The 18,915-nt window shown below is 38.7% G+C and overlaps 1 protein-coding gene across 5 annotated transcripts in view; it reads left to right on the top strand.

The window, feature by feature from the left end:
• CLIP1 (CAP-Gly domain containing linker protein 1) overlaps positions 1–18,583 on the top strand; it is a 125,239-nt gene extending 106,656 nt beyond the window's left edge. For all 5 annotated transcript variants that reach the window (XM_082418005.1, XM_082418004.1, XM_082418002.1 and 2 more), the window contains 6 exons: positions 6,597–6,649; positions 12,577–12,694; positions 12,771–12,921; positions 13,467–13,516; positions 15,956–16,080; positions 16,877–18,583. In XM_082418005.1, the coding sequence (XP_082274131.1) occupies positions 6,597–6,649; positions 12,577–12,694; positions 12,771–12,921; positions 13,467–13,516; positions 15,956–16,080; positions 16,877–17,102 (723 nt within the window). In that variant the 3' untranslated portion in view covers positions 17,103–18,583. The remainder of the gene's footprint in view (positions 1–6,596; positions 6,650–12,576; positions 12,695–12,770; positions 12,922–13,466; positions 13,517–15,955; positions 16,081–16,876) is intronic.
• The last annotated feature ends 332 nt before the right edge of the window (positions 18,584–18,915 follow it).

Here is an 18,915-nt window from a genome sequence, read left to right as displayed (position 1 = left end):
ATTTCTCTCATGCTCCTTTTATAGTCAATCACTTCCCAATCCCTGAAAACTATTTCTCTCTTTTATGGTGCTATAGTTTTGCCTTTTCTAGTAGGTAACATAAATGGAATCAAAATAGTATGTAACAACAAAATATTAGCAAATTAAACCCAACAATGTTTAAAAGGAGGAATGATAGATTTAAAACAAATTACTAGCGTGTGTGAAGAAAAATACTAGCTTGTGTGAAGTGAAGGATGTGCCGAAGTTCGGAACCATTACACATACTCCTGCTTTTGTAGGCTCAGTCATACCACTTGACTGAGGGAGGAGCAGCAGTTTTCTATTTTGTTCACCGCTGTCTCCTCCATTTCTGGAACATAGTATATAATTCCATGACCAAGTAGGATTTATCCCAGAGATGCAAGGCTGGGTTCAGCACTTGAAAATCAGATAATGTGATCTATCACATCAACAGACTAAGGAAGAGAAGCCACAAGATCATATCAGTAGATGCAGAAGAAGCATTTGAAAAAGCTAACACCCATTGTGATAAAATCTCTCTGCCAACTAGGAGTAGAGGGGAACTTCATCAACCTGATAAATAATACCTACAAAAACTACTGCTAACATCGTACTTAGTGGTGAGAAATTCAAAGCTTTCTTTCTAAGATAAGAAACAAAGCAAGGATGTCCCCTCTCACCACTGCTTTTCGACATCGTACTGCTAGTCCTTGCCAATGCAGTAAGAAAAGGAAATAAAAGGTATACATATTGGGGAGGAAAAAATAAAACTCTTTGTTCACAGATCACATGACGTAGAAAATCCAAAAGAATGACAAACTCCTGGAACTAGTAAGTGATTATAGCAAGGCTGCAGGATACAAGGTTCAGTGTACAAGAATCAGTCACTTTCTTATATCAAAGCAATGAACAAGTGGAATTTGAAATTGAAAACATAATAGCATTTACATAAGCAGCCCCCAGAATGAAATACTTAGGTAAAAATCTCACAAAGTATGTACCAGGTCCATCTGAGGAAAACTACAAAACTTTAATGAACAGAATCAAAGAGCTAAATAAATGGAGAGATATTCCATGTTCACAGATAGAAAGACTCAATATTGTCAAGATGTTGGTTCTTACCAACATGATCTGTAGATTTAACACAATCCCAATCAAAATCCCAGCAACTTATTTTATGGGTATCTACAAACTGATTCTAAAGTTTGTATGGAGAGGCAAAAAGACCCCAAATAACTCAGTATTAAAGAAGAACGAAGTTGAAGGACTGACACTACCCAATCTCCAGACTTAGTATAAAGCTACGATAATCAAGTACAGCAAAAGAGTAGACAAGTGGGTCAGTGGAACAGAATCAAGCGCTCAGAAATAGACCCACATAAATATAGGCAGTTGATCTTTGACAAAGGAGGAAAGGCAACACAATGGAGCAAAGATCATCTTTTCAGCAAATGGTGCTGGAGCAAGTGGATACCCATATCCAAAAAGTGAATCTAGACACAGATGTTATGCCCTTTATAAAAATTAAGCCAAGATGGATCATAGACCTAAATGTTAAGTGAATAACTATAAAACTCTTAGAAAATAACAAGGGAAAACCTAGATGGCCTTGAGTATGGAGGCGACTTTTTAGATACAACCCCAAAGACATGATCCGTGAAAGAAAGAATTGATAAACTGAACTTTCTTAAAATTAAAAACTTCTACTCTGTGAAAAACAATGTGAAAAGAATGAGAAGACAAGCTGCTGACTGGGAGAAAATTTTTTTACAAAAGACACATGTAATGAAGGACGGTTAGCCAAAATATACACAGAACTTGTAAGACTTAAGAATAAGAAAATGAACAGCGCAATTAGAAAATGGACAAAAGACCTTAACAGACACCTCACCAAATAAGACATGTAGATGGCAGGTAAGCGTATGAAAAGGTGCTCAGTATCATATGTCATTAGGGAATTATAAATTAACAGATAATACTACACACCTATTAGAATGGCCAGAATCCAAAATTCTGGTAACACCAAATGCTGATGAAGATGTGGAGCAACAGAAATTCTCATTCCCTGCTGGGAATGCAAAATGGTACAGCTGCTTTGGAAGACAGCTCAGCAGTTTCTTACAACACTAAACATACTCTAACCATATGATCCAGTAATTGTGCTCCTTGGTATTTACCCAAATGAATTGAAAATTTATGTCCACACAAAATCCTGTGCATGGATGTTTACAGCAGATTTAATCACAATTGCCAAAAACTTGGAAGCAACCAAGATGTCCTTCAGTAGGTGAGTGGATAAATAAACTGAAGTACATCCAGATGATGGAATGTTACTCAGCACCAAACTGAAATGACCTATCAAGCTATGAAAATAGATGGAGGAACTTTAAATGCATATTACAAAGTGAAAGAAGCCAATTTGTAAAAGCAACATACTGTATGGTTCCAAAGATATGGCATTCTGGAAAAGACAAAACTATGGAGACAAAAATATAGTGGTTGTGAGGGGTAAAAGGGGGAGGGAGTGATGAATAGGCAGAGTACCAAAGGTTTTTAGGGCAGTGAAACTAAACTATACATGTCTTTATCCATTTGTCAAAACTCGTAGGATATACAACACCAAGAGTGAACCTAATGTAAACTATGGAAATTTGGGTGGTGATGTGTCACTGATTGTAACAAATGCACCTCTGCCCTGTGGGATGTTGATAGTGGAGAAGGTTGTACATGTGTGGGGACATGGAGTTATGGGAAATCTCTGTACCTGTTCGATTTTGCTGTGAACCTGAAACTTCTTGAAAAAAATAAACTGTATTAATTGAAAAAAAAAGTATGTAACCTTACACATAATAACATTAAATGTAAGTGAATTAAACGCTGATTAAAAGGCAGACATTGGCAGAATTAATTTTTAAAAAGCATCATCTAACTATATGCTGCCTATAAGAGACACAATTTAGATTCAAAGACACAGTGGATTGAAAGTAAAAAGATGTAACAAGATATACAAATCGTAACCAAAAGCAAGCTGGAGTGTCTATACTAATTATCAGACAAAGTAGACTTTGAAGACAAATATTGTTACTAGAAACAGAGGAAGAAATTTTATAATGGTAGAAAGATCAATCCCTCAAGAAAATACAACAATTACAAATATATATGCAACTAATGGCAGAGCCCTAAAATACAGAAAGCAGAAACTGACAGAATTAAAGGATGAGATAGATAATTCAGCAATAGTAGTTGGAGATTTCAGTATTCTATTTGAGTAATGGATAGAACAACTAGACAGAAGATCCACAAGGAAATAGAAGACTTGAACATCAGCCACGCCTAACGGTCATCTTTAGATCACTCCATTCAACAATAGCAGAAGACACATTCTGCTCAAGTGCATGTGGAACATTCTCCAGGGTAGACCATATGCTAGGCCATAAAACAAGTCTCATGAGATCCTGCAAAGTATGTTCTCTGACCTAGAAACTAGAAGTGATAACCCAAGTATCTCAGGTGTAGTTTTAATTTGCATTTCCTTGATGGCTAATGATTTTGAGCTCCTTCTTTGGTCAAGTGTCTGTTCAGATCTTTTGCCCATTTTAAGATTTGGTTTGTAGTCTGTGTATTATTGAGTTGTAAGAGCTCTTAATATGTTCTGGATACAAGTCCTTTATCAGATTGAGTTTTGCAAGTGTTTTCTCTCAGTCTGTGTATTCTCATTACACTTTCTTAACAGTGTCTTTTGAAGAGCAGAAGTTTCAAATTTTGGTCAAGTCCACTGACAGGGCTTAGAAGTAATAACACTCCAGTATCAATGAGCACACCTAACTACCTAGATTTTGGTTTCTAAATACTCTTCCCCACTAAAAGGTCCTTAGAGAAATGGCTGATTCCAGGGCTGAGAGAGAAAGACTACAAGATGAGCCTGGAATATCTTGTGTACCAAAAAGCAAGGCAGTGCTTAAAGAATACTGGGGATTAGTCAGAAACCTATCAGAACCATGTTGAAGGGGCTTCCACTGGCCAAATCTGAGATAATTTGAGCATCAAAAGAAATAATGATAGTAATGGATTATAGCCTATTGAATAAAATAAGAAACCATGATATATAAATATGCCATGGAAACAGATATAAATAAGTAAATGAGGGAAAAATGAAAGCCCTTCCTGGGACTTCCCTGGTGGTGCAGTGGTTAAGAATCCGCCTGTCAGTTCAGGAAACACGGTTCGATCCCTGGTCCGGGAAGGTCCCACATGCCGCGGAGCAACTAAGCCCATGCACCACAACTACTAAGCCTGTGCTCTAGAGCCCGTGAGCCACAACTACTGAGCCCATGTGCCACAACTACTGAAGCCCGAGCGCCTAGAGCCCGTGCTCCGCAACAAGAGAAGCCACTGCAATGAGAAGCCCACACACCACAACGAAGAGTAGCCCCTGCTCGCTGCAATGAGAGAAAGCCCATGGGCAGCAACGAATACCCGACACAGCCATAAATAGATAGATAGATAGGAATGCCTTTCTAAAAAAAAAAAAAAAAAAAAAAAAGCTCTTCCTTATGGTAAAATGCCAACTGATAAGTATGTGAAATGATGGAATTAGAAAATCACTATTTGGTATCCATCATGGTAATTATTTCAGCAAGAGTCATCAATTGGTGCTATAACCAGTGGGTGAAATTTTGTTAAGGAACAGAATGTTTACATAGTTTCAGAGTCTCTCTCCACAAAATAGTAGTATTTTTACAGTGGAGAAACATGGAAGATGCTTCTTTAGCCAAGTGATTGAAGTTACCCTCACCGAAAATCGACATTGTGTGCCTCTTAATATCACATACTGAGAAGGACATGGGATCACTTCTGTGGTATTTCTGCCAAAAAGTGCATAGTCTGACTCTACTCATGTGGAAATATCAGGTGAATCCAAATTGACGGACATTTTACTCGCCTCTGTGCTCTTCAAAAATGTCAAGGTCAAAAAAAAATGTCAAGGTCAGGGAATTCCCTGGCAGTCCAGTGGTTAGGACTCCGAGCTCTCATTGCTGAAGGCCCATGTTTAATCCCTGGTTGGGGAACTAAAATCCCACAAGCTGCGCAGCCAAAAAAAAAAAAAAAGTCTGGGTCACAAAAGACAAGGAAAGAATGAGGAACTAGACAGGCTAAAGAAATTTGACTACTAAATGAAGCTTGTTATCCTGGATTGGATCCTGGACCAGAAGAAAAAAACATTATTTCCTATGAAGAATCAGTACAATAAGTATCCTAAACTTCTGTTCTGTGGAAGTTCAAGTACAAGAAATTCAGCCTCCAAGAAATGGGGAGAATCTCTGCATACTTGTTCTTTGCAGTGTTGAATGATTTTCCAAGTGTTTATTAATTTTTTGTATTTTCTCTGTTGTGAATTATCTGCCATGTCATTTATCCATTTATATCTTCATTGTAGTCATTTCTCAGTCTTGTTTGTTTATTGATTTTTTCTTTTTTAATTTTTTTAACTATAAAAGTTAAACAGCATCCTTGTTTAAAAAATAAATATAAACCATATAAAAGGGCAAAAGGAAATAATGAGAGCCCCTCTCGTCTCCACATCCCACTCTCCAGATGTTCTCCCTCTTGTTTCATTCCTTTAAAGTTTGCCTCCCACTGTTCTTCCTTCCTTTTACTCTTTACAAATTTCTAAATATATCCGTGAATTACTCATGCAGCAAAAGCATTTATCTTAATGGACTAGGAAAGGAGAGAGTCTACAGTGGAAAAAAACTGTATGTTAATCTCTATAGATTTCTTGATAACCTTATGTTCAAAACATACATGTTTATATTTAAGAACTTCTAAAGTATAAAAGACTTTTATAGCAAAGCATGTACATAACTGACACATAATCAGAAATAAAACCACAACGACTTATCGTGAATTAGTGGCTTAAATTCTGGGCCAATCCCAAATGGTTGGAAACCATTACATAGTCTTTGTTGTTATCCTTTGATTAAAAAAAACCATGTAAGAGCTTTTGTTACCTCTTTGTTTTATTAACAGTGTGAGTTAAAATTGGTACTGTATTTGGCTAAACTGTATGTGGTACAGATTGGGGGTAGAGGTGAATCTTTTCTCACAAGATTGACTAGCTGAATCTTTTGTTTTTTATCCTTAATAGAATAACAGAATTTTAGAACTAAAGGGCCAGTGGAAATTCTTCTGTAACTTTCTTATTTTATAGGTGAGAAAGAAATGCCTGGATATAGTAGGCATAAGATAAGGCCCGTGTAGAATAAATTACCTGTTCCTAGCCCTACACAAGTTAGTGACCTTTAACTTCTTTTGTTTCAGTAAAGGAACCAGAATGTTAATAGTGAAGCTTTCACTCATTCATCTAACAAATGAAGGAAACATTTATTGAATGTCTAAGATATGGCATGTACATGGTGTTGTTTAATATTTTAACTCTCAGGTCCCTGATGTACACTTGGTCCTTTTTCACTGCCTCTGAGGAAAGCCCGTTACTTTAGCGGTCCTGGAGCATGGGAATGTGACCTGGGGGATGAGAAACTGACCTCTCTGTTATGCACTGAACTTTTTTTTGTGTGTGTTTTTTTTCCCAGCTGGAAGAAGAGAGATCTGTGCTCAATAATCAGTTGTTAGAAATGAAAAAGAGGTAGGCTTTCTTTTTGTATATATTGTTTTGTGTGTATGTGTGTGTGTTTAATAAGGAAAATGTTAGAATATGCTGTGTACAGTGACTTGTAGAAAACATACGACCTTCTTATATTCAGAAAATTGCATCGTGATAGTTTAGTACTCATAATTGACAAATTTGTAAGAGTTTCAGTATGAATGACTAAAAGAATAGTTCGATTTTTAAGCCATGTTCAGTTGCATTTGTCGAGAAGTGTTCTAAATTAGATTGTCTCATATTATACTGCTTACCTCCTAGTTTCAGTAACTAAACTACTATAATTTTACCTAGAGTAATCTGCAAATAAATTCAGTTATATAAAAATTTCATTTTTTCAATAATAATGGGAAACATTTTAAATGTTTCTACTTACTTTCTTAAAAAGAGCTTTGTTATTTGTTATTCTTTGATGATAATCGAATGCTGTTCACATGGAAGCTTCCAGTACTTTTGAGTAAGGATAAACGGGCCCCCAGGAGTAATCATTTAGAAGCCTGATGCTTATGCTTTCTGATGGTCTCTGTCTGCTTTTTTAAAATGTGCAGTTTGTGTCTAGAGAGATTCTCTGCTTTACTCTGCATGCCAAGTAGGCATAGTGTATACTGTTGCTAAGAACCACAGCCTGTACAGTGGTTTGCTGTAGAGTACATCACAACAGAGACAGGCGTTTTTGTCTTATTAATTACAAAAAGAAAAATAAACCTTTAGGAATAGTATAATCAAGAATTCTTCTATACCTCAATTAAAAAATAATAAGAAAATAAAATAGAAAAAAAAAGAATTCCTTCATGGTCTTGCAGAGCATTTTATTCTTACTTGTCAGAGCAGAGGAAGTCTCCCTTACTGACCACTGACGCATGCGTTTATGCTGACGTTGTCCCTCCTGCCAGGATGGCGGTTGCTTCAGAGTCGAGGGCTTTATTTAGCCCACAAAGATACTTGGGTTCCATAAGCTCCATTCTAAAGGAAATTAGGCCTCAGTTCAGGGGTGCCTTCCTCCTTTCTTTTTTTAAGACATCCTTAGACTCATTCTTCTTTAAAGTTTCACATCAGAATGCATGTGTGTTTCATGACTGCCACGCCCCTGGTCCAGCCAGGTGTTCGCCCAGTGCCCATGAGCTGTGGTGACTGGCCTGCCATGCCTTAACCTGGGGCCCAGGTACAAGCACAGCTCCACCCGTGGGGGCCTTGGGATATTTAATTTTCCATGAATAAGGCTTTGTTTCTTTAGAAAGAACCCCATGTATGCAGTTGTCAAGGGTATGTGAAAAAATTGATAGCACTTATTCCTGAGGCATTCTGACAAGGGAATGAATAAAAACAGGCTGGTGTGAGTACTGATGTATCCCTTTGCATTTATGTAGCCCTTGTAATTCACAAATTTCTCATATCTCAGAACAAACCACTGAAATATATGGTGGGGCTTGCATTTAAAAATGATGAAACTAAAACCCCCAAAGTTAGGCAACTTGGCCAAGAACTCAGATGCAGGCACAAGACCCAGGACTTAAGATTTTTACAAGGGGTCTTTTCTCATTGTACATTTATTATTTATTTATTTTTACTTTTTAATCTTCTTTAAAAATAAAGATGCTATTGCTTTGTTAGTCCTTTTCATGTGACTTTGACTGAATTACCTGCCTCTCAAAATGTGATTAGACATGTGACTTTTTTCACGGCTTAAAAAGAACAAATTTGGGTACTTGTCCATTCCTCTCTTCTTATTTCACCCTGCTCCCATTTTAGGTCCTGGATAATTATTCTTTTAATCAATAAACGTGGATAAAGATGATAATTTTTCTGGGAGTGAAAAATGTTAAAACTTAGTTTCTTATATTTAGAACTGTTTTTTTAATCAAATTGTTAATTAATCCTCACAGAAAGTTATGTCTCTTTCAGAAATCTGAATAAAAATATATTTTAGCTAATATTTTGGGGGCCTTAAATGCCTTCTGAAAGTCAGTTTGGTAAAGGATTCATATGTAGGTCTATGTGTGTAATAGTTAAGTACCTGTAGCATAGAGTACTAAAAAGAATTGGATACTTTCTTAATTTAAAAATCTAGAAAGAACTTAAATCAGGAAGATATTTGAAAGGTAGTGGTTCATGCAAGAACTGAGATCTTAGCCAACAGTTTAATTTAGAGGTGAGAACTGAACATACACAGTCAACATAGTATATGATGGCTTCATTCAAACTCTATTGTTCATTATGTTGAAGTGCAGTACTTACTCCTGATGTAGGGTGAAACTCCTTATCGTTAAGAAATCAGTATCACCCTCTTGTACTTGTTCTGTTTTTTTGCTATCTAGCATCGAATTGCAAGCAACACGTAGTGTAAGTTTTTCTCTTAGCTTAAAAATGTAATCATTTCTTTGGGAAAGTGGTCTCCAAGTTAGGCAAACCTCTTTCAGAACAGGTTCCAACACGTCTAGTAGATAAAGTAGAGCCAACCTTGAGCGCTCTAACTGATGGAAGTAGAGAAGTGTGTCCCTCTGGCCAGAGAGCCTACGGCAGATTTGGGAACCTGTTGGGCTCCCCTCTCTTCTCTAGGCTTTTTGATGTCCTAGAAGGAATTCCAGAGCCATCATCTTAGCTGTGGACTTGTAGAGTCAGGCTTAATTCTGTGGGCGTCAAGGCAAGACTCCTGTCAGGAAGGAAAACTGGCCGACGGTCCCGTCCACCAGTTCTGAAGAGGTCACTGCCACGCCAGCTCATTCAGCTCACCGTGGGTTGCTAACTGTCTGACTGTCTCCAGCTTGCGCTACTTATCAATGCTCATTTCACCCCTCTCTTTTCCCTTTCCTACTCTTGCTTCCTTTGCTATATCTGTGTGTCTTTAATGGTAAGACTAAAGAAAGTCTATCCACGTTATAATAAATAAATTTCATATATTTTTAGTAAACAAAATTGTTGTATATATTTTTTGGCTGCCTTTGTCCCTCTGTGTCTTGCTTTTGTTTTGTAAAATATTCTCAGCAGTATATACATACACACACACGCACACATATCTTTTTTATATCTATATACAGCACAGAACTTCAGTGCAAATTGAGTTCTCCTTACTGCATTTGCAGTTCTCTTCATGTTCCTAATATTTGGTTCTTGTTATCTTGCATTTTTAAAGCTTGCCCAGTAACACTTTAAGGTATCTGCTTCATTACTGTAATTTCTTTCTTATGTAAGTAGTAAGGAAAGAATCTGGGTAATACGTTCCCTTGGGGGAAAGATTTCTGGCCCCCATAACCCTTCTTTCATGTTATGTTTATCTTTCCTTCTTGATACTTTTAGTAACGCCAAGTCACTGGGGCCAGCGTGGCTTTAAAGTAACACAGGCCTTACTGTCAATGTGATGTGTGACTCAGGTGTCAGTAATGCTGGCATAAATGGTTTAATTTAGCCCCTCTTGGTTTGCACGGTGGGATTTGGGCTTAGAAATCACCGAAGATGCTAACACTGAAGACCTGTCACAGAGATGAGCTGCCGAGGCCTAGTTGTCCCTTCATTTGGTGTACAAATCGCAAGTCCGATCCCTTTTTTTTTTTTTTTCAGATCCCTTTTTTAACCACGCATCTTTTGATAACTTTTGTACGAGAAACATCTGCTTGCCATCTTCTTAGAAAGCAGCCTCACTTAGAGGGTGGACGTATGTGGCGATAAGCAAAGATACCTGCTCCTTTTTCCTTCTGCCGGCTGATGCCGGCCTCATCCCTCCCTAACACAACCTGTGAGAGCTTGACTAACTAGAGTCCTGATTACAGAGGAATCTAAATCCGTTAACCCCCAAATCCTGGTATTTCTCAGTAAAAACATGTAAAATCACGTCTTTCAAATTTGAGTTGGATTTACAAGTGAATCTCTTGCAACGGTTTTTATAATAGAGTGAACTACCAAATAAGTTTAATAGAAACTTAAAGAGCCCAAGAGTTATTGAATCTTTAGATAAAATCAGATATTTACTTCCCAGCTGGAAAAAATGCCTGTGTACATTCCTTTCATTTAAATCTTTGGGGGTTTTTGTTTGTTTGTTTGTTTTTGTTGTTGTTGTTTTTACTTAAACAGGATCCTATTTCCTAGCGAGGTGTTATGCAGTTAGTAATTTAACAGCATCAAGTATTCATATAATGCTTGGGTGTTGAGTTCAAGACATTTTCTGTAAGTCTCAGATTCTTTTCTTACTACTTATTCTGGGGTTTGAGTGTTATCCACACAATGAGATAAATACAACACTTATATTTTTCATCTTTGTGTAGAATAGAATTTCAATTTACCATAAACCATGAGAATTCTGTAATTCGTGTGCCGGATATCTTGGGTCTCACTAACCAGACATACATTCTGCCATTTCTAACCTGGGCCTCAGTTTCCAATCCCTCCAGTTGGTTCGATGACAAACTGAACCACAACATGCTCTGCACTCACCCAGCTACTTCTAATAGAACCGGGAGTAATTCGGTTTGTTGTGGTTTAAGCCATGAACTCTCACTGATGATTATCTACTCTATGTGGATGCAGATGAGTAGGTTGTATGGCCTGAGGGCGGCCGGGAAATATTTCTCCAGTTGTGTTTTCCCCAAATATTTTTGTGATACAAGGTCTTTTTTCCTCTTGTTTCACACTGCATGTCATTTTTTAAAAACTTCTTATTTCAAAATCTGAGGTTTCCAGAAGAGCTGCAAAGGTAGTACCTGGAGGTCCCGCATTCCCTTCACCCAGCTTCCCCTCATGGGCACATCTTACATCCCCTGGTCCTTTGATCCAAACTGAGAGAGTAACATTGGTCCAGTACTCTTAGCCAGACTCTAGACGTTGTTCAGATTTCCCCAGTTTTTCCATTCATATCTTTCTGTCTCTCCCAGGATCCGGTCTAGGAGACCACAGTGCATTTAGCTGTCCCATCTGTGACAGCTCCTCAGTCTTTCCTTGGCTTCCGTGACCTTGGCACGTTTGAATTTTCACCACGAAAATTTAAATACACTCACACATTTATAAACACATAGTAGCCTGCCCTCTGGGGTTGTCTCTATTGTGTCTTGCCCTCCTCCCCTGTCTTCCCTTCATCTTTCCCTTTCTTTTCCCACTCCCCTGACTCCAAGACAAATGTTCTCCTCTCCTGGAAAGCCCGGCCCCCGTCCCTGTGCTGATAACCAAGTGCTGGGTCGGCCTGAGAACATACATCCCGTGTGCTGACCTTCTCCCTCCAGATGCCCCTTGGCTTCCATTCTACACCTGGAAATCCATCTTCACATTTCCGTTCTAGCCTTTATGTCATTACCTTTGATTTCTATGAGCAACTTAATGTCTGTCCTCTTCAGAGTCTATGGACGAAAAGTAATAATCCTTCCGTTTGAATAGTGGTAATAATCTCTGCTACTGTTTTGGCCCAGAAGATCTCCAAAACACACTCTTGGAACTTGCTGAAAGTTACTGAAATTAGTGAGAACCAATCGATACTTCCAGCATAAAACTGCTCTGCATGACATCTGTTTAATCGCTTTGCATGTGTGTATTTTAATTGTTGTTATTGCTTGGTAATGATTTATTCAAGAAGTAACAGAATTCATCTGGGGGGGCTTAGATTTTTAAAGTAATTATTTGGGGGTGTAACAGTCTTGTTTTTTAATTATGCGTCTTCCAAAGTTATTAACTTGTTTCTTTAAATTCAAACGGATACAATGATATGCAGATTCTGGCATGTCTCTGCATAGGTAAACTTTTTCTCCCCTCACAGTAAGTAAAATTTCAAGTAACATTCTGCAAGCATAATAGCCTTAACCCCCTGTAAAACTTCCCCGTGATACTTTCTCCCTGTATATTAGCTAAAGTTGTGCGTTTGTTCTAGGACAGTTGTACACTGACCGCTCTCTCGGTTCATTTCTGGAATTTTTAACTCTTTGATCTTTTAGAGAATCCAAGCTAATAAAAGACGCAGATGAAGAAAAAGCTTCCTTGCAGAAATCCATCAGTATTACTAGTGCCTTACTCACAGAAAAGGATGCAGAGCTGGAAAAGCTGAGGAATGAGGTAGAGTACCACCTCGGGGACCCTGGCGGTACCCGTCTGTGTTCCGACCGGAAGCTAAGCCCAGCCTGTGTTTCAGGTCACAGCGCTCAGGGGAGAGAACGCCTCCGCCAAGTCCTTGCGCGCAGTTGTTCAGTCTCTAGAGTCCGACAAGGCGAAGCTTGAGCTCAAGGTAAAGAACTTGGAGCTTCAACTCAAAGAAAACAAGAGGCAGCTCAGCAGCTCGTCAGGTAAAATGGCCACGTGCTTCCTCCCGACCCCGCTGCTTCCCGCGGACGCGGGGTTCGTGGCGGGCGCGCGCTTTGTAGGCGGCGGCCGCGCCGCGCCGACGGGGCCGCTCTGTGCCGGGCTCGCCCGCCGGTAGTCGGATGAGGCCCCACGCAGAGGGGCGCGCCTGCCTGTCCCCACTTCCGGACCTTCCCGTGGGCCTGAGCATCGGCAGGAGTTTATATAAGACAGTGGGTGATAGCTGCCATCCCAGCAGCAGCCGCGGCCTCTGCAGGTGCCCTGCCGGGGAGGAGGAAATGACGACCGTGACCGTGACCGTGACCGGTGTTCCTCCCCGCAGTGGGCCGGCCTGAGAGAGGACGACCATGTCCGAGGGGTCCAGAGAGGAGACAGGAACCTCAAACGTGTTCTCAGAGAGGCGCATGTGGGGCTCCACATGAGAATGCGTTTCTAACACTGGCCCTTTCAATGCAATAACAAGGAAATAAGATTGTAATTTTTTAAAAAATCCCCCCTCCACTTTTTTTTTTTTTTTTTTTAATATAAGGTACTACTGATACTCAGGCAGAAGAGGACGAAAGAGCCCAGGAGAGTCAGGTAATATTCCTTCCTTTTGCTTTGCTTACTTGCTATTTTTAAAAAATCATTTAATCTTTTGAATAGGTAATATAGTAATATGTTCTAAACATTAAACAACGTTAAAAACACGTACAGTAAAAAAAAAAAAATCTCCCTCCAAACACTATCTCTCTCCTGCTCAGTTCCCAACCCCCCAAACAGGTAATCAGGGTTATTAACGTCTTTTTTAATTTTTTCAGAGATTTTTTTAAATGTACATACAAGCCAAGACTAAAACAGTCTTTCCCCCTCCTTTTTTTTTACACAAATGTGGGCATATTACATAAACTGATCTGCACTTAGCTTTTTATAGCTGTATGGTATTCCATTATATGCGTGTACCATAATTTAATCAGGCCTTATTGGTTGACATGACATTTGGGGTGTTTTCTGATCTTTTAGATGTATTATAAACAATGCTATAATGAACTGTCTTGAACACCTATCATTTTACAGACATACTAATATTTCTTTAGGATAAATTTCTAGAAGTTGAATTGCTCCATAAAAGTTTCCTTCCTCATCTTTACCTTAAAAAGACAGGGTTCTTTTTTTTTTTTTTTTTTTAAAGAACAGTATCTCCTTTTTTATTTTTTTTTATTTTTTAAATTTTATTGATTTATTTACTTATGGCTGTGTTGGGTCTTCGTTTCTGTCCGAGGGCTTTCTCTAGTTGCGGCAAGCGGGGGCCACTCATCATTGCGGTGCGCGGGCCTCTCACTATCGCGGCCTCTCTTGTTGCAGAGCACAGGCTCCAGACGCGCAGGCTCAGTAATTGTGGCTCACGGGCCTAGTTGCTCCGCGGCATGTGGGATCTTCCCAGACCAGGGCTCGAACCCGTGTCCCCTGCATTGGCAGGCAGATTCTCAACCACTGCGCCACCAGGGAAGCCCCAAGACAGGGTTCTTGAAAACTGTTTCCTAAAGCCAAAATTATCAAAATAGCCTTAGTTTTAAAAATGGTATTATATGGAGGCAAACTATTCTGTTTTTGGAAACGTATAGCCCACAAGCAACAAACATCTATTTTCAATTTTTATTATATATTTTGGACATACTTAACCCATTCAAAATTCAAAGGTACAAAAGCCTTCTTTGACTTTAAAAGAGAAACTCAGTGCATTAGTGATTTGTTTTAGTTATGACATCTCCTTTGAAAGGCATGTAAGGATTCAACGCACAGCCTAATTTACCCTGAATAGCATTGTCTCTGCTTAGTTTGTATGTCTGATGAGCACAAACTTAATTCACAATGTTTTCTCTTTCCCCCTTCCTTTCTGCTTCCGTTTGTTTCATCTGCCACTGCCAACACTTTTCTTCCAATCAGCAAATGGTTTGTTTTATGTTTCCTAATTTGTGAGCACGTGTGTGTGTGTGGTTTCCCACTGTACTTACATCCATTTTGTGGCTTTTTCCCCCCTTTCTGATATGTATCTGCTAACAGGATAAAGTCTTTAGAAAATACAGTTTGAGCAGTGAGATGAGATTCAGTGGGTCTTGCCTTCAATGGCAGAAGGGAGATTCTGCAAAGAATCACAAAGCTAGTGATTCCTAGCTTTGTTTCATAACTGCCCCAGCAGGAGAAAAAGGCCAAATATTTCTTTAAAAAGTGAATATGTATGTATGAATATATACACACACACAGATATATTTTTTAACACTAAAATGGGATTTTTTTCCCAATGGACATTAAGAGAAATGAGACCTTTGTGTTTGTAGAAGAGGGAAGAAACTTACTGATTTTTTTCTTTTCTTGGCTGTGCCATGCGGCATGTGGGATCTAGTTCCCTGACCAGGGATCGAACCCTCGCCCCTTGCATTGGAAGTGCAGAGTCTTAACCACTGGACCATCAGGGAAGTCCTGAAACTTAACTGATTTTAAATTAAAGTGCCCTTGCTTTGCAAGGTTAGGACAAGAGCGTTTCCTCCTGGTGGGCAGTCATCTCGTTATCCCACTGCCCCAATTCTGGGCCCAGGTGGCCTGAATGCTGCCCCTTTAGTGTATGGCCACACCTCCTCAGGTGAAAGAGAGCTTAAGCCTTCTCTTTAGAACGCCTTCCTTTTTCTCTGAAGACCCATTTACCATCCCACCATGACTAATAAGTGAATGTTAAATCGTAGTTGGAGGAGAATTTCCATGAGCTTTTTGAAATCTACAGAACATAAAAGTCCTGGCTTAGTTGTAGTTTAGTGTAACAAGTAACTGGTTACGCTTTCTGTACGGTGTGTGTGTGTGTGTGTGTGTGTGTGTGAACATAATGTAAAACACGGTTGAGTCACGGCTGCTGTGGGCCCCTGCGACTCCAGCATATACTCTGTAGCCACAGCCTGAGAGTGTACTTGTAGACTGCTTGATGCTCCAGCGAACACACTTCAGACATTTTACACATCTGCTTTTGTTTTTCCCCTAAAAAATCAGATCGATTTCCTAAATTCAGTAATAGTGGACCTTCAGAGGAAGAATCAGGATCTCAAGATGAAGGTGGAGATGATGTCGGAAGCAGCCCTGAATGGGAACGGTGACGACATGAACAATTACGACAGGTATTTCACGTCCAGCGATACTGAGCGGAACCTTAGTTCCATCTAAATAAATGTGTGTTTTTAAAGTTAGGTTCTCCAGACAGAGGACAGATATCGCATGATATCGCTTCTAGGTGGAATCTAAAAAAATGGTACAAATGGTACAAACAGAAATAGTTACAGATGTAGAAAACAAACTTACGGTTACCAGGGGGTAAAGGGGGGGGAGGGATAAATTGGGAGATTGGGATTGACATTTACACACTACTATATATAAAATAGATAACTAATAAGGACCTACCGTATAGCACAGGGAACTCAATACTCTGTGGTGATCTATATGGGAAAAGAATCTAAAAAAGCGTGGAATTATGTGTATGTATGGCTGATTCACTTTGTGTACAGCAGAAGGTGACACAACGTTGTAAATCACCTATACTCCAATAAAAATTTTTTAAAAAGAATATATATATGTATAACTGAGTCACTCTGCTATACAGCAGAAATTAACAAAACGTTGTAAATCAACTATACGTCATCAGTAAAATTAAAAAAAAAAAAAAGTTAGGTTCTCCAGTGGATTGGAGAAACAATTGCTTTGTGGTTATTTGGCCATAAATTGACTTCCACAAATCTGGCAAGAGAGTGAAAATGGTTTGATGTGAAAATTTAAAACGTGGACCGTAGTACTTAAACACTTGAGGCTCCCAGACTTAGCCATAATTCTTGCTTATTTTTTGTTCATTACAAGTGATACTGTCTCTTGAATTTCTTCTGATGGAGATGAGTTTCTGATTATGCACGTTAACATTTGTAGTGATGACCAGGAGAAACAGTCCAAGAAGAAACCTCGCCTCTTCTGTGACATATGTGACTGCTTTGATCTCCACGACACAGAGGATTGTCCTACCCAGGCACAGATGTCTGAGGACCCCCCCCATTCCACACACCACGGCAGTCGGAGCGAGGAACGCCCCTACTGTGAAATCTGTGAGATGTTCGGGCACTGGGCAACCAACTGCAATGACGACGAGACTTTCTGATGAAGCCTCACATCCAGGACTGGGCTTTCTCAGATGCACTAGCGTTTAGGCAACTGACCACCAGCATTGTGTGTGCAGACTTCAGGAGAACTCATGTTATTTTTGACCCCCCATCAACAAATCTAAGAAAATATTTTGATCTTCAACAAATCTCCCTTTTAGTCTCCCCTTATAAGTTTATCAGTTAGAATAATAAATAGGTGAGTTTTCACCTCTGATTTTGTCTTGATTTTTAAAAAGTATTAACAAGACATTGCACCAGATGCCATTACATTAATTGTCCCTAGGGAGACCTCAGAGAACGACTCCTACCCTCACAGTACCTTATTTAAGTACTTTAAATTATGCTGTTACTTTTCATATTTGCACTAAAATATTTCCAGGCTGCGTTTGTATATTTAGATGTTTTGGTTAAACTTTGACACTGGAATGAGTTGAAAAAATGTGCCACTTTGCATTTTCATCTACTCATTTAAAGTATTTTATACTTAAAGAAATACCTGAGCTCTTTGCACTACCTGATGTCAGTAGTGCCTTTATTTCAGGCTTGATGATACTTAGGTGTGATTATAAAATCATGAAACAGGTAAAGGGAGGGGGAAGCCCCCAAACTGCTGCGGGGACATTTTATAATCTCTATGCTGCACCCACTTACTCTTCTATGGTGTTTTGTTTATTGGTTTTGCATAATTTCAGCTTATATATTATATGTATATATTTTTGTAAAATTTCTATTTTGGGAAAAAACATATACAATGTGTCTTTCTTTTCAGATTTTTACCTTTATGAAAAAGAAAACACTTAAAATGTTCATCAGGACCTAATGGACTAGGCCAGAAATAGCATCATGTGGCTTTGCAGCTCTTTGTTCTTTGTGTTTTCATTTTATTTCTTTATCAGATATAAATAACTGGGAGAATTTTCTCCAGATTTTTTTTTCCTTCTCCAGCAGATATCCCCAGCAGTCAGTTAATTAGATAATAAGCCACTATAAAACACCTAAATTAACCAATCTACAATCTTTACAAGTTTTTTTTACTGTGTTTTTAGATGAATGTACGATGAGAAATTCAACATTAATAATTTTGGATTTTCTTATCACAAAAAATAAACTGAAGGACCTCAACCACAAGAAGTTTATCAACCAGTTTGAATCTATTTATCTTCATTAGAATGTCTCCTAGAATATGTAAAAAGTAATAAATAAATGTATCTTCCATGAGACATGTATAATAAGAACTTCTATAATTGTATATATGCCTTTGATGTATTTTCCTCTCAAAATTATCAACTATGTGTTTGACAAGTGAAAAAATAAATCTGTAGTCCGTTGAAATGTGGGGTTATAAACATATAATAGGAACTGTTTCACAAACACAATATGTAAAGCAATATTAAAATCTGAGCAAACAGGTGTTCTGTATCTACTTTAATAAATGGTTATTCTTTTTTGCCAGTGTAGTAAACTGGTATTATTCTCAGGTTTATTTGTCATAGTGGTTTTTCTTTAAGTGAGCGAGCACTAGAGACCCAAATAGCAATTTCTACTGCAGTCTGTTGATAAATTGCTTTTAAGAAATTATCTCAAAGCATTCTATGACCCATTCAGCATAAGATAAATACCCAAGGTGGTTATCCATTGCTATGTCTCACTGTATTACCTGACAGAAATGTAAGTGGCACCATGTAGTACCCACTACCTATTACAGCATGAAGTTTTGGAAGGAAACTCTGTGAAAGCTGTTGTGGTATTTTCCAAAATGATAACTGAACCAAGCAATCTGTTTTATGAGCTCTGACTCCCCCACAGGTA

This window comes from Balaenoptera physalus (assembly GCF_965194825.1).
Source record: "Balaenoptera physalus genome assembly, chromosome: 12".
Classification (NCBI taxonomy): Eukaryota; Metazoa; Chordata; class Mammalia; order Artiodactyla; family Balaenopteridae; genus Balaenoptera; species Balaenoptera physalus.
Note: the sequence above shows the minus strand (reverse complement) of the source record. Positions and strands in the feature narration are given on the sequence as shown.